General features: G+C 47.0%; 1 protein-coding gene across 3 annotated transcripts; it reads left to right on the plus strand.

Annotated features, from left to right (window-relative positions):
- Gjb6 (gap junction protein beta 6) lies at positions 1–10,286 on the plus strand. Of its 3 annotated transcripts, none has more exons than XM_032918093.1 (3): positions 1–453; positions 2,672–2,839; positions 8,819–10,286. In XM_032918093.1, exon 3 carries the CDS (start codon positions 8,833–8,835, stop codon positions 9,616–9,618), a length of 786 nt encoding a protein of 261 aa, XP_032773984.1. In that variant the 5' UTR covers positions 1–453; positions 2,672–2,839; positions 8,819–8,832; the 3' UTR covers positions 9,619–10,286. The 3 variants fall into 3 exon arrangements, with proteins under 3 accessions (XP_032773984.1, XP_032773986.1, XP_032773987.1); XM_032918095.1 differs by lacking the exon at positions 1–453 and adding an exon at positions 1,518–1,636; XM_032918096.1 differs by lacking the exon at positions 1–453 and adding an exon at positions 1,518–1,636 and having other exon boundaries at positions 8,822–10,286.
- Positions 10,287–15,389: the final 5,103 nt, after the last annotated feature.

Raw genomic sequence — 15,389 nt, forward strand, 5'->3', positions numbered from 1 at the left:
CTAAGGGAAGACCATCCTACACCTGGCGTCTCTCCTAGGGGACAGTGGTTTCTAGCATTAGAAGAAGGGTCCAAACGACTGCTCTAATCTACGACCCCTAAGATAGACTAGCTCTGCTCCCCTGGCCCTACAGGGAAGGGCCCCCTACTCCCTGCTCCACAGAAGGGGACCCGCCCCACTCCTCTGTCCTGGAGGGAGGGCGGTGCGCACCGCAGCAGGCGCGTCGTGTGCCCGCGCTCCTCTCCCGCAGCCCTCCCGTGCGGCGTCAGGCAGAGGCGGGGTGGGGCGCGGTTAAAAGAAGCCGCAGGTGGAAACCGGGGCTCCACCTGCACTGTCCCCGATTCTGTTCCCGATTCTGTTCCCGCCGCGAACCGCCGGCTCCTGATCCAACCGACGCTCAGGGCAGGAGCTCTGGGTGCCGCTGCGAGCTTGGAGCCGGCTCCCACCGAGCGGGTAAGTGCGAGTGGGAGCTTTTCCTCCGAGAAGCCCGAGCAGGTGAAGGAAGTGGTCTGTCCCCTTCCTCACCGGATTTGTGGTTCGCTGGGGGACGAAGGGGGCGACTGTTCCAGGTTGCCTGGTGGTTCTAGGCAGAGCTTTGACGGTGCGGGGCAGGAGGCGGGGGCGGGAGAGAGGGGGCTGCCCGCATTCTTATCTACCTCCCATCGGCATCCCCCGCTGCGGACCCCCGGGGACTGGAACCGCAGCAGGGTGGCTGTCACCCGCGCTGTCCCCTCCTTCGCGCCCTGCAGTGGGAACTGGGATGGACTAGTTTGACTTCTGCATGCACCATGCCCCTCTGACTTGCACGACAGGTTTTATAAATACATCAGGTTGTTTAAAGTGACCAGAGTTCATACTAAGTCCCTTTTCTCATTTCCTTTGCTGGTTTTGGGCTGTCACTGACTTGTTCCCCTTGGATTTGGGGAGCGAGCAGAAAGTCAAAACAAGGAATGATGTTTACCCTGCGACTTGGAGAGAAATGCCCATTCAGGTTGCATGATTAAGACTCGGGAACGAAGATGACAGTAGAGTGCACAATAGTAATTAAAAGTAATTGGTGACATGTAGGATTAAAAACTTCAGATGTGGGTAATACTTCCTGAATGTGCCTAGTCCCAGGTGTTAGCCTGGATTTGGTAGTCCTGGGCTCTCTTCTATTCCTGGGAACCAGGCCTCCAGTCCCAGAGAGTGTGGCCTTCATACAGCTATGGACCCTGGAAGCCGCGGTAAGGAACACCGACCAGGAGACTTTAGTCAGTTGGTGCCTGATTAAGTTTAACGCTGCAGCCTTGTTTCCCTTCAAGTAGATGCTACGCTTTCTTTGCCCCAGTTCTAGCAGAATCTGACCAGTGTTCTAGAAGAAAAACGTCCTGTCCTGATGCAGTTTCCTTAGAACTGCAGGATGCTGCTCAGAGCTGCCCCTGTGGAGAGCTTTGTCAGCTCTTTGGATCCAGCAGAGTCTTTGGGGGGTGTCGTCTGAACAGTGCCAAGAAAGGGAGGCAGTGATAGAGAGAGAGCCTGGGTGCTAGCCTGTCACATAGCTGGGGTGAAGGGTTCCAGTTCACCTCACACGGGGACTTGAGACCCAGAAGACTGATCTATCAACCCAGGTCATACTGGTGGCTGTTATTGAAAGGTAAATTTTCATGGTGGCTTTGTACTCAGTTTCTTTTTCACTCTTGCAGTGTGGGGGGAGGAGGGTAGGGTCTCTGAACAATTTCATCAATAGAAAGAAAATTCTGACTTGCACGTCCTCACCACGCAGTTCTGATTGAGTCTAAAAAACTCCAGAGACTAGGTTGGGTGCATTGGTTAAGTGGAATACAATTATAGGGAAATTGTTTTTAACCCAAGTTTCTCGCCCCCTGAGGCCATGATCTTACATTGTCCTAGACAGGATTTTCAGGAGCTGTTGCTTAATCTGGAAGAGTGGAACTGGGCCCCAGGAGCCTCCCCTGCCCCCTTCAGAGTCATTTCCTCCTAATTGAACCTAAACGAAATGTTTGAAGAGGGGAGAGCCTTGCTAGGAACAGGCAACTGCTAAGAAGGCCTGGGGATGGGATGTTGGTGTCCATTGTCTTTTGGAACTCGGGTAGAATGAGAAGCAGAGTTTTGTGGGCTGCCCATTCTTATATCTGAGGGTACAGCAAAGGTTTCATTGGCTCCGAGCGGATGTTGACAAGGTATATGAATCCCAAACCCGATGCCATCACTACTCACTCTTTTGAAATCACAGATCCTGATGGTTTGCGTCATTAAATTTCAAACTGGACTATCAGGTTGTCTCTTGGGTCACCTGAGATTTCTAGAGATTTCTTGATTAAAGGACAACTTTTCAGATTTGCTCTTCTTTTCTTTTCCTTTTTTTTTAAAACTCCGGCGCTGGGGAGGTGGGTGTGCCCAGCTTTTCAAACTCTACTGCTTTTTGTGTACTTGAAAATTGGGATGGAGGTTTAGGAGAGTGGGTTATCATCCCCAGCACTGCTGTTGTGATTACCAGGGAAATACAGCTACCCTAAGGAGAGCCTTTCATGGGGCAGAGGAGTAAAGCACGGGAAACTGACAATTTCCAAATTTACCCTTTAATGCGTCTGGTGATACAAAGTTCACCCAATGAACTTGCACAGAACTTGACAACATTGGCAACAATGATTTTCTTTTCATTCAACAGGTGACATTCCCACTGCCACCCTAAACAGAGCAGCAGGGCAGGGCCACCACCGCTAACACTGCTGACTGCCAGAGGAGTAGAAGGGAAAGCCAGAAGTCCTTGAGGAGGGATTTTGTAGTGGCTCTTGGCCTGGACAACGCACTGGAAGTCCTTGGGAACGAGACTCAGGTTTGGGTGTTTGGCTTGAACGTTTTTCTTGTGCCTTCAACTCTGCAGAGCTCACAGGGCTATTGTAAGGAGTGTGCTAAGTTTCTCTTGGGTCTATTAAATAATCAAGTGATTTTTCTTTTCAAACTGCCCTGTAGATTGATCTAAAGAGGAAAGCTCTTCCTGTGTGTTGAGGGGGTTTGTTTGGGCTCTATCATCCATAGAGTTAAAATGACAAGATTTAGCCATCTGTAATTAAATTCCTAAGTGAAAAGAATCAGATCGTCCTTGCTGACATGAAGGCCTAACGCAGAAGGCAAGGCTTTCTCTCCTCTTACCCGCCCCCTCCTCCCAGCAGCTGCTGACAATCACAACTCACCTGCCCTGAGGTTTTCTCTTCAACTCGAATAAAATTGTCCTCAGCCTTCAAATATCAAAAGTCTCAAAAGCCGTTTATTGTAACATGTAGCTTCTTGAGGGCTGAGACAGGAGGATTACTGTGAGTTTGAGGCCACCCTAGGAGTACAAGGCCAATTAGAAATGCATAACAAGAACTGTCTCAAAACAGGACTGTAAAAATGATCGAGGAATCATGTCACTGCTGGAACAAAGATAGACCCAGCTTATTTGAAATGTGAAAGGGGAACAGAGCCGCTTCCTAATAGTGTGTCCCAAAATGAGCGCACTGCTGTGTCTTTAGCATTAAGTTATAACATTCAGCATTAGAGTTATAAGATCGAGAACGATGTATAGAGTGAGTGATGCACTGTGATTAAATACAACACAGAAATATATATGATTTGTCTTCCTAAACCTAAATGGAACCACATTCCTATAAGGTGACATCTATGGGGCTAAGAATATCTATGTATGTGTTCCTTATCGGCAAGCCAGGAAGCTGTCAGATTAAATGAACCTGTCTGGTGTACCAAGAAACAGTTAATAGTTTAATTTTCACTATAAAGGCTCCTCCCCCCAGCTCTGGCCCCACTGAAGCATGGACGCAAAGTGGGGGTCTGTTCACTGCAGACAGCAAAGGGTTCTGGGGGCTGCAGTAATTTGAGAAATGATTTCTGCATTAGTGACCTTTCTCAGAGTGGTGACTACTTCCTCTCTCCTCTCTAATCAAAGATGCCTCAAGGTCCAGGGTACCTACAAGGGCAACAGGGTGACAGGATGCAGGAACATCCCAGGCCCGGTCTTCAGTCTGTCTCCCACTAGCCAGGAGGAACAAGTCCTCTAATCTTCAGTTGTCTACCATGCTCACTCCTTGTGGGGCTCTTTGGATAGGGAAGAATCTCCTAGAACCAGCCAGACTTTCCCTGGAGCTGAAGTCCTGTATGGAGAAGTGTAGGGCTCAGGAACCACCCTTTCACCACCCTGAACTGGCTCCAACTAATACTTGTAAGGCGATCTCCACTTTCTCGCTTTGGGCCCACGCAAAACTGCTGTGTAGGACAAATGCTCAAGGCTTTATGGGAGACACCCTCAGGGATGACATGGTCTAGACAGAGAAACTGCAAGAGCTATTTCACTGATGGAAAGGACTGGCTGAAGTTCACCTCATGTCCTTGGTACAGCCAGTTAGGGCCTACAGCCAATTAGAGTGAGCTACAGAAAATAGGAACAGCTCTCTTTCTCACTCCTTTCCTCTGTTACAAATAAACAAGTCTTCATTGCTTTTCAGGAAGATGCAGCCCCATTGTCTTGAGTGACCAGTAGGCTAAACACGCCAATATTTAAGTTTAACCCTGTTTTCCTTGGTGATTTAGAACTCCCATACCCTCCTTTAAAGCAGCTGTTCTCAACCTGTGGGTCATGACCCCTTTAGGGTCTACCTACCTTTTCATGGGGGTTGCCTAAGACCCCCGTAAATATCTGATATTTGCATTATGACTTGTAACAGCAACACAATTGCAGTTATGAAGCAGCAACAAAAATCATTTTATGGTTGGGGTCATTCCAGGAGGATCTGTATTGAAGGGTCGCAGGAAGGTTGAGAACTGCTGCTCGAAAGGTTTAGGTCCATTATCGAGGTTGCTTTCCTTTGTGGTTGTTGTCTGGTTTGAAGTATTTGAGATAGGATCCTGTAGCCCAGGTGGGCCTAGAACATCCAATCCCTCTGCCCAGCCATCCGTGTGCTGGGATTACAGGCACTACCACCACAGACAGCTAAATTCTTGGCCTTTAATAATAAATTTAGTGTATTGAAAATTGATTATCTTCCATTTAGGTATGGTAGATGGATAGAAAGAAAGTGTTGGAGGTCCAGGGTCATGGTGGGAGGGGGGGGATAAGCAGTAATGCTAGTGCCAGCATTTAGACCTGTCCTGCTTCTAGGATTGTAGGACCCATATTCCGACAGAGAAAACATGATCTCTTGACCTCAGTCCTTCAACATTCATTCAAGCCCTGTCTGTGGTTCCTTGAGGCACTGATCCATTTGCTGCCTAGATGTCAGGTGACTGGTGACAAGGGACGTGAGAGAGGTTACAGAGGAGACAGAGCTCTACCAACAACACCATTCAAACCCATGGACACTGCAGCGCTGGGGGAAAGGGAAGGTTTTATTTCATAAAACTCATCCATCGTGCAAGTTGTTGAGCAAATGTGGGAGTGACGTGCTAGTTGGTCAAGGAGAGGACATTTAAAACAAGCAAGGCCTCATGGGGGAACAGCTGTGGCAAAGTGTGAACTTCAAGATTTCCTCACACACTTCTGCTCCGTAGGTCACTTAGTGACATGCCGCCAGAGCATGGGAGCAGCAGTTAAGGAAATTTAATACAGTGGCTTTCAGCAAGGACTAAAACTTAATTTGCGTAATTTATATTATTTAAAATAATTTTTTTTGGTTTTTTGTTTTTTTACTACACAGATACTTAAGGTGAGCAATGAAAGTCTCTTTGGGGCATGGAGTATGTAGTAAATAAAAGAGAATATTTAATACTCTTAAGTCGTGGAGCCTTGAGACTATGGCTTCCCAGTGATCCGCCTACTGGGACCTCCCCTGCCTCTAACTAAAGACGTCTAGGGCTGAGCGTCAGTGATTTATGGAGAGCCTATTTCAATTTTTCAACCCCCTAGGTTGCTGTTAATGCTAAACACTCAGTCCAGCTTCTCAGTTCCAGATCAGCACAGGGTTTGAAGTTTTCTGCTACAACCGCCAACATTACTGCCAGGTGCCCCACAGTCGGGACCCTCAAACTAGTTTGTCTTGGGCTCCTTGTGAAATAAGAGACTCTCGTTCAAGATTCCACCACCTACTTACTCTCGCACAATACCAGGATCTTACCTGAACCACGAAATGGGTTTGTCTTCAGGGACCTTGGACGCTCAGTTCTCACATAGCCTTATTCATTTCTCCACAGTAAGAGGAAAGACACTAATGCCCTGCTGATAATAGAACTTCTCCTTCAGAGTGTGATGCGCTCTTAAAGAAACTGTAAGGATCAACTAGGCTACTGATGTTATGAGATGTCTACAACCACTAGTTCTACCTAAGATGTTGCCATTGCCATGGTAATTGTTACCGAAATAGTTATAGGGTATCATTTTAGAACTTTGCCGGAGGTTAAACTAAGTATCGTAGGTCAGCCTCCTGGATACAGTTCAGTTGGTAGATTGCTTACCTAACACATACAAAGCTCTAGGGTTCGACCCCCAGCATTAGGAATAAATAGATACCTTGTATTGGTTGACAATTAAAATGGTACTGTCTGCTGTGAGGCATGTTGGCACATGCTTATAAACCCAACTTTCAGGAGGTACAGGAAGAAGACTCAGGAGTTCCAGGCCAGTCTGGGCTATATGAGACTGTCTCAAAAACAAAACCAACAGCACCCAAAGCTAACCATAGCCATATAATCCAAGACCGTACCCACCACTGTTTGGTACTTTGGGCACAGTGTCTCTCTTTCCTTTTCATAGTTGGATGTTTTATTTTTCTTTTCCCATTTCCTTTTTGTTTTACAGATTTAGACCTATTAACCCCCGATCTGAGTTGTTCCTATCTCTCTGTAGCTTTGGGTCCCCCACTGTCACTTGCCCTTCACAACAAGGGACACAATTTTTAAGAACCCTCCTCCCTCCACTTTTAGAAATCCTTGATGATGAAATTCAGTTCCTCCCTGGGGGAGAGGTTTTAGCTAAGTTCAGTGTGGCTCAAAGAATACACCTGTTCTGGTGACAACTTTCTTGTACTCACAAGCATGTGGTCAGCTTTGGGAACTACGAACATTCTGATCGATGCTCTGTCCCATGGCAGGGGGACAAGTTCTTGGAACCAAAGCAGGAAAATGTATAGATATACCCTATCATGCCCACTTTCACCCACACTGTGTACACCTCAGATGACCGTCTGACCCGGCAGGATCAGAAATTAGCACACAAATGTCACATGGACATGACATCTACTGAGTGGCTTTCTGAGAGGAGTACAGACTCTAAAATTAGTCAAACCAAGGATACCCCAAGGGGCACAGTAGTCAGGCGAAGAGTGACCAGCAATACTGAGAGAAGGCTGAGGACCTGGTAGGGTTAGACATTGATCTTGGTTAACGTGGTGGGGAGAGGCCAGTGCTCCTCACCTGAGACCAGCAACAGAAGGACTTTAGTGACTCTCTTATCCCCTCCAAGTGGATGAAAAGTTGCTTAAGCATCCTTGTCTCTAAGGAGGTCCCATGACTGTCATTCATTGAGGCACACTCATACATACCTTTTTTTTCTGAGCTTGCCAACCAATTCTTCTTCTTGGTCATGTGGGATAAGAAGTGGCTGTTTGTAGCCAGGAAGCCACTGAAGAGAACTCTTTAAAGTGATTAGGATGTTGAACAGCCAATGACTCTCTGCAGTTGATGGCTTCTGGGCGGGGTGCAGTGGGGGAAGGACTCAGTACTAGCAAGAGTTGCCACCATAGCGCAGCAGTTCTCAAGCCTTTGGGGGGTCGAAGGAACCTTCCACAGGGGTTACCTAAAATCATTGGAAAACACAGATGTTTACATTATGATTCATAGCAGAATCAAAGTTACAGTCACGAAGTGGCAACAAAAATAATTTCATGGTTGGGGGGTCGCCACAACATGAGGAACTGTATTAGAGGGTTCCAGGATTAGGAAGGTTGACAACCAGTGCCACAGATAGAAGAAGGTCTTTTTCTCTGCCAAACCAGTCTTTCAGAAGGGAGGACAGCCCTGGGCTGCTGTGGCCCCTAGTGCAATGGGACCCGTATTTTTTGGGCAACAGCTGACACATGGCCTGCTTCCACCAGAGAACAAGCAAACAGTTTGTGTCAAACCTTGTGATTCTCTTTTGGAAGAGGTAGTTGAAGATATTAACTTTCCTAAGAGCACGTGATTGTAGCAGATGGTCCAGTCAAGCTAAAAATATAAATATACACTCTAAAAGGTCAATTAGTGGTATTGTTTTTTCTTAGTCTGCTGGGTTAATCAGAATGTGTGGTTCTAATGAATGATTTTTTTTGTTTGGCTGTATTTTTGTGGCTTGCTTAATGACTCAAACCTGAGTCCTTGAATAAAACCACCCGGAGATAATGTATGTGTTTGCATAGTGAAGAAAAGGAACGAGCACGTGGTTGAGCACGTGGTTGTTTACCTGCGTTGGCGAGTTAAAGACAAACAGCAACCTAAAGTACAACCCGTGCTCAGTTGAGTTTAGGTGACTTATTTTGCATGTGAAAGGCAGGGCTATCATGCAAAAAGTGAAATCAAGTCTCTAATTACAGTGACGATCACAATAAGGGAGTCGTCAGGTTGATGTTGCCGCCTAGAGGGACTGTTTGTCCACTGTTTCTTGTTTGTGGTTGGAAAGAGAGAACACCTTTATCATGGGCGTTTCTTACCAGAAAAGCTCAGCAATTAGCAGACGAGGTGTTTGAGACTTGCTTAGATTCACACGACCTGATGATAATTTCACTATGGTATTGGTGAGTTAATTCAGAGGTGCCTTCTACTAACTAGCTTTGCTTCTTTTTATCTCTTTAAGAAGGAGCGTGCGCAATGGACTGGGGGACCCTGCACACTGTCATCGGCGGCGTGAACAAGCACTCGACCAGCATAGGGAAGGTATGGATCACGGTCATCTTCATCTTCCGAGTCATGATCCTCGTGGTGGCCGCCCAGGAAGTGTGGGGAGATGAGCAGGAGGACTTCGTCTGCAACACGCTGCAGCCGGGGTGCAAGAACGTCTGCTACGACCACTTCTTCCCCGTGTCCCACATCCGGCTCTGGGCCCTGCAGCTGATCTTTGTGTCCACCCCAGCCCTGCTGGTGGCCATGCACGTGGCCTACTACAGACATGAAACTGCCCGAAAGTTTATCCGCGGGGAGAAGAGGAACGAGTTTAAAGACCTGGAGGACATCAAACGGCAGAAGGTGCGCATCGAGGGCTCGCTGTGGTGGACGTACACCAGCAGCATCTTCTTCCGCATCATCTTCGAAGCCGCCTTCATGTATGTGTTCTACTTCCTCTACAATGGGTACCACCTGCCCTGGGTGCTGAAATGCGGCATTGACCCCTGCCCCAATCTCGTGGACTGTTTCATTTCCAGACCAACCGAGAAAACAGTGTTCACTGTTTTTATGATTTCCGCATCTGTGATTTGCATGCTGCTCAATGTGGCCGAGTTGTGTTACCTGCTGCTTAAGCTGTGTTTTAGGAGATCCAAGAGAACACAGGCACAGAGAAACCACCCCAACCATGCCCTGAAAGAGAGCAAGCAGAATGAAATGAATGAGCTGATCTCGGATAGCGGTCAGAATGCCATCACCAGCTTCCCAAGTTAAGCATTTCAAGGTCAAGCGTAGGTGAGCCCTTCTGAGTGCGCTCCCTCTTTGTAGGCATCGATCTGACAACTTCTCTAGGCCAAGATGAGTCACAGCAAATAGATACCTGAGTTCAATTATTGTAGGACACCGAATGTGGTCCAGCTCTGAAAACCAAGCCCTCGTGACAACTGGGCCTGGAAGTCACCTGGACAAGTCCTATGTGAACTGTTGTGATGTAGTATTTCCTCAAAATTTATATAACTTGTTTATAAAGAGCAATTTATCTAGAAATTGATAGCTTTATCAGTAAGATATTTTTATAGGAATGAATATTTTAGTTCTGACTTTGAATTTATATAAAGTATTTTTTTAATGACCGGCCTTCTTTACCTGGAAAAAATAAACAAAGTTAGCTTTACAAGAGCACCCCCAAGTATCTAAAGTTTGAACTTGTAAAGGGTCTAGCATTTTATAAACATTGTCTTCACACTGTCTGAGGATGGTTTGGTGAGCTAGTGTGTGTGCCTGGGGTGGGACGTGGTCATTGGACAACATACATCGCCGTTTGCTAAGTATGAATGGGATGGAAGGAAGTGAGACCCTCTCTAAAATTAGCCTTTCCACCGGTGGTGAACAGTGTAAGCACAAATACGATCACTCCAATAAAGCTTGACCCTGCTGCTTCAGAGCCTCTGTGTACACTGGCGCTTCTGTTCCCTCCAGGCCCCACACCATCATCCCTAGAGATGTGACGTGTCAGTAAGTTTTTTCTGGAGAGGTCCCAGTTACTATAGGTACATCTGTAGGCACCAACCGAGGCTGAGGTTAGCTCCCTCAGCTTGGAGAGAGATGCTCCTAGAACTCTGGGAAATGTCTTCTCTGTCAATTCAACCTTGATGGCGCTCCTTAGGATGCAGCATTGGCTACGTAGTGAATGGATTTTAGGCTAGCCTGGGCTACATATTAGACCCTGTATAGAAAAAAAAAAACATTTTTAAAGACAAGAGGGAGGAAGTCTTACACAAATATCTTGGTCCATTTCATGAACTTGTAACAAAGTGCCAGAGACTATGTGACTTGGAGATCTCTGGCATCTGCTGAACACTGAGGGCCTTCAAGTCACCTGGACACGGAGGATAGCTGCATGGTGGGTGGGAATAGGTGTGAGAGGAAGGGATCATATGCAAGGCAGAGAGAGATAGTGAGTCAGGGGATGTGTCAGGCTGCTTATCACAACCTAGGGGTTCCACAAGATCAGTGTTCCTTCCTTCTAAGGGCATGCTCCCATGACCTAAATGCCTTCCGGTAGGCTCCTCCTCTCTCAGGTTCTGCCATCAACATCACCCACTAACTACAGTTGCGTAACCCTCTCAAACTACACCCAGCCGGTAGCAGCCTCAGACAAAGCTGACCTTGCAGGACTGGTCACCTGAGCCCTCCAGTCCACAGTGACTGAGCAAAGCACCTGTACCCCACACCCAGGGATGGGGAAATGTCATTCTGCCCAAGGATTTCCAGATTGAACACACAGGCTTCCCGGTGGGCGTGAGCGAGTCAGAGCAGACTGGCCACGCTTGAGAATAATGAGCGGGAATACAGCCTCTCTGCCAAGGGATTGTTAGCTCACTGCTCAATGCCTCACCATCCCAAGTGAGTAATGACATCATCGCCCGGAGGGCACCTAGTCAATGATGAGTAGCACTCCCATTCCTAAAAGACCTGCTTCGGAGCCTCTCTCTAGAAGAACAAAGAAGTGATCCTTGGTTTCCGGGCAGGGTAAACCAAGGCCCAGACACATTCCATCTATAAAGAAGTTAGTGCCAATGTAGAAAGCAGAAACTAACTTGTCAAAACACCACAGTCCCACCATTGTGCTGAATAAAAGTCAGCCTTTACAGTTCCTGGTTCTCCTCTGCTGTCCCTTTCTCTTGAGTGGGTATCAAATAGAACCCAAAGGGAGGAAGGGGCTTTCGGAGGCAGGCACTGCAGCCTTGGGTACAGTCCCAGTTTGCCTGGAATGGCTGACTTCTGAGACCACCTTTCTACTGAGGACAGACCAGCCCACCTCTTTTCCTCCCCACCTCCCTGTCTCTCCAGCTTTGAGGTATGATTAATACACGGATCTGATGAGCTCTGAACTCTATGAATACCTGGGATCCCATCACCATTCAAGGTAATATGTGATCTATCTTATCTCTCCCCAAAGTTCCCTGGTATCCCTTTATTTTTGTGCAAAAAAAAAACAAAAACCCAGCAAACAAACTACATTAAATATGATGTCCACCATCTGCATAAATGTGGGAGGGCACTAGGTCACCTTGTCCACTGTAGACACAGTGTACCTCAAGTCTCTAGTACAGCTTAAAAGTCTATGGTCACTGGAACTTCATACCAATTAAACTATCAATAGTTTCCTCAAGTTTCCTCCCAGTCCTGGACACCACCCTGTATTCTTTGCTTCTATGAGAGATGTTAGCTACCTCACAGAAGCACAGAGGTGCACTTGGCATGTGTCCTTCTGTTCCCTGAGGATAATGTCCTCAGGTTTGCTCATGTTGTGGCCTAAGATAGGGTTATCTTCCTCCCTTTTAAGGTTAAATAATATTCCATTACACGTATGTGTGTGCATGTACGTATGTACCAGACATCACCTGACATCTCAGAGGATGCCCATTTCAACACAGCAAATACAGCACACAGGTGCCGGAGAGTCCGTGGAGACCGTGGAAAACAGGGAAGCACTGCGTTGCTGGGGGATGAGAGACAGTGCAGCTGTCACAGAAAACAGTTCTGGGCCTCCACGAAGCTCTGAAAACAGATCTACTGTCTGGCCCAGCAGCCAGATTAGAATGTGCACTTCTGAGTGCACACCTGACAGGGTGACAGAAGGTCAAAGATACATATGCACGCTCACGTGCACAGAACCACCACCCTCCAGAATCCAGGGATGGAAACAGTCCCTCCTTGTTCTTCAACACCTTCTTCTCCCATTCCTCTCTGCCCCTCAGTCCCTTCCTCCTCCTGTTGTTGCCACTGTTCTGAGAGCCGAGACCTATTTCTCAGCACCTAATTTGGTCCCATGCTCTCCACAGAACCAAAGCCATTTTCAGCAAAGACCTGAACATTGACTCTAAGGGCTTCTTCTCAGCTCTGAGCTGTCTCCTGAGGTGAAGTGACCGTGGAGAACCTCCCCTTTCCTCGCCTCAATAACGTGTCCAAGGTTACTAAGATAACAGACACTGAAGGAAGATTCGCGCCAACCCAGTCCGCAAAGTCTGGAGCCTAATCCACCCAACAACCTCCTGAGCAGCCCAAAGTCTCAGAGACGGAGGCCAGATCTGTTCAAGGTCATCCTCAGCTACATGAGTTCAAAGCCGGCCTCAGATACATGAGATTTTGTCTCAAACAGAACAAAAACAGAATCCACATGTCTACCCCATGTGACATGGGAACGGCTGCTGGCTAACCACTGTTCTAAACAACCCCACCTGCCTCTCCCTCATTCTGTATAACTGTGAGGAAACCCTCAGATATGTTTTACTTGTATCCTGAACTGGAGCTTTTAGAAATAGGAAATCAAGCCATAATATGACAACTCCCCCCACTCCTAAAAGTCACTGTGGGGCAGTTTTTACATCCCATAGTCTTCTGTTTTGTTCATGGTGCACATTTGTGAGTCTTGTTTGTGGGTACGTTCGTCCCGTTCTGACACCACTCTCTTCCTCCGGAAATCTCTGTGTGTCATCAGTACAGCTGCGACTTCTTTTTAAATTGGTGTTTGCATAATCTAACCTTTCTGTTCCTATGCCTCCAACCCACTTGTGTCACTAAATTGGAATTTTTCTTATAGATAGCGTGTATCTGTGTCATTTTAAAATTCATTCTGTCTGCCCATCTTTTAGTTAATTGAGCTAAACCATTTCTGCCCAATAACCTGGTAATGCCCAATAACCTCGTTGATATTTTATACCTGAAGTCTGACTTCTTTTCTTTTTTTAATGTCTCCTTCTTGTTGTCTGCTTATATCCTTCTAGAATCTCACTTCGACCCGCCTGGTGTTTCTGTATATATCTTGAAATCGCTTTTTAAAAAACTTTCTATGCATTTTATCATACACATAAACGGTGTCAGCATTTTGCTAGTTTGAGTGACACATGGAAATGCCACCTCCCACTCTATCCCTTACCCCTCCCCACCGACGAGCCCTTTCCTTATTTCTTCTACGTTTAGAGCCTCGCCAGAAGGTGCTATTGTTGGATTGAGTTATCCAACATAATTCAGAAGGCACAAGGAGAGCGTTAATGCTTCCTCCTATATTTGCTGACCTGGTTGAGGATTCCCTCTGTCTTTTCCTTTCTACGTGGGAACTTCACTTGGTGATTATTTGCTGTTGTTTATGACCGGACCACACTATGTAAACCAAGCTGAACCACATCTTGCTATCCGGCCCAGGCTGACCTTGAACTGAGTCCTCCCACTTGAGTCTCTGAGGCGCTCAGATCACAGGCATGTGCTCCATGCTTGCTCTACCTAGAGATGCATTTCCTCTGACAGGCGTCCATGGCCTCTTCATTCATGAAGGATTTTGTTTGGTTTTGTTCTCTTAGATAGGATTTCAGTGTGTATTCAGCTAGACTCAAACACCATTTTTTTCTGTCTTCAACTCCTAATCCCAAGTGTGTCTGGCACTTGGAGGCAGTTTTGCTGAAAAAGGAATTCTGTGTTGATCTGGAAGTTGTTCCACTGCCTGCACCCCTGCCACCTCCAACAGGAGCCCCTCTGTTTGCCTGCTCCCCGCACCCCTACCTCATCAGGTAAAGTGTGTGCCTCCTGATTTGCTCGAGGTTCTTTTTTCCTGGTCCTAACTTCGATCGAAAACTCCTTACGTAGTTTAGTAAGTTTGATCGTGATGTCTTGGCTTGATTTCTTTGGGTTTATTCTGCTCAACTCTCACTTCTTGGCTCTGAGGCTAGGTCTCTTGCAAAATTTGCAAAGTTTTCAGCAAATATTGTTTCCGTGAACTTTTCCAGTCCTGCTTCTGACACAGAGACATTGGGGCATCTCTTGGATGAGAGTTCCTGAAAGTCTCCCCCCCCCAGTCTTAATTCCCCCCCCCCTTTTTCAAGCAGAGCGCTCTCTACTCCCCCAGTCCCAATTTCATACTCACCTGCTTCCGGGCTGCCCACTGAGCTTTCTGTCCTCAGTAGTTTTCAGTTCTGACATTTCCACTTGGTGCTCCTTTACATCACGCTGATGGCGCTGTGGGTGGGTGTCTCATACATGTGAGGCCCGTATGCTACCCCTGAACCACTTCACCAGTCCTGGAATCACCCATCTTTCCACTGAGGGCTTCTATTCCTTTGTTTGTTTCAAACAAACTCACTGAACATTCTTTTTTTTTTTTTTTTTTTTTTTGGTTCTTTTTTTCGAGCTGGGGATCAAACCCATTGCTTCCTAGGCAAGCGCTCACCACTGAGCTAAATCCCCAACCCCTCACTGAAGCATTCTTATTACAGTTGCTTGAACTCTTTTGGTGTGTGTGTGTGTGTGTGTGTGTGTGTGTGTGTGTGTGTGTGTGTGCGTGCATGTGTGTGTGTGTGCGTGTGTGTGTGTGTGTGCGTGCACATATGTGTGCAGGTGCGTGTGCATGGTGGCCAGTAGCTGGTACCAGATATCTTCAATCCCTCTCCATCTTAGCTTTGAGGCAGACTCTCTCACAGAACCTAGAGCTCACAGTTGCTTCTAGGCTGGCTACCCAGCAAGGCCCAGAGATCTGCCCCAGCCTCCCC

This window comes from Rattus rattus, chromosome 12 (assembly GCF_011064425.1).
Source record: "Rattus rattus isolate New Zealand chromosome 12, Rrattus_CSIRO_v1, whole genome shotgun sequence".
Lineage (NCBI taxonomy): Eukaryota > Metazoa > Chordata > Mammalia > Rodentia > Muridae > Rattus > Rattus rattus.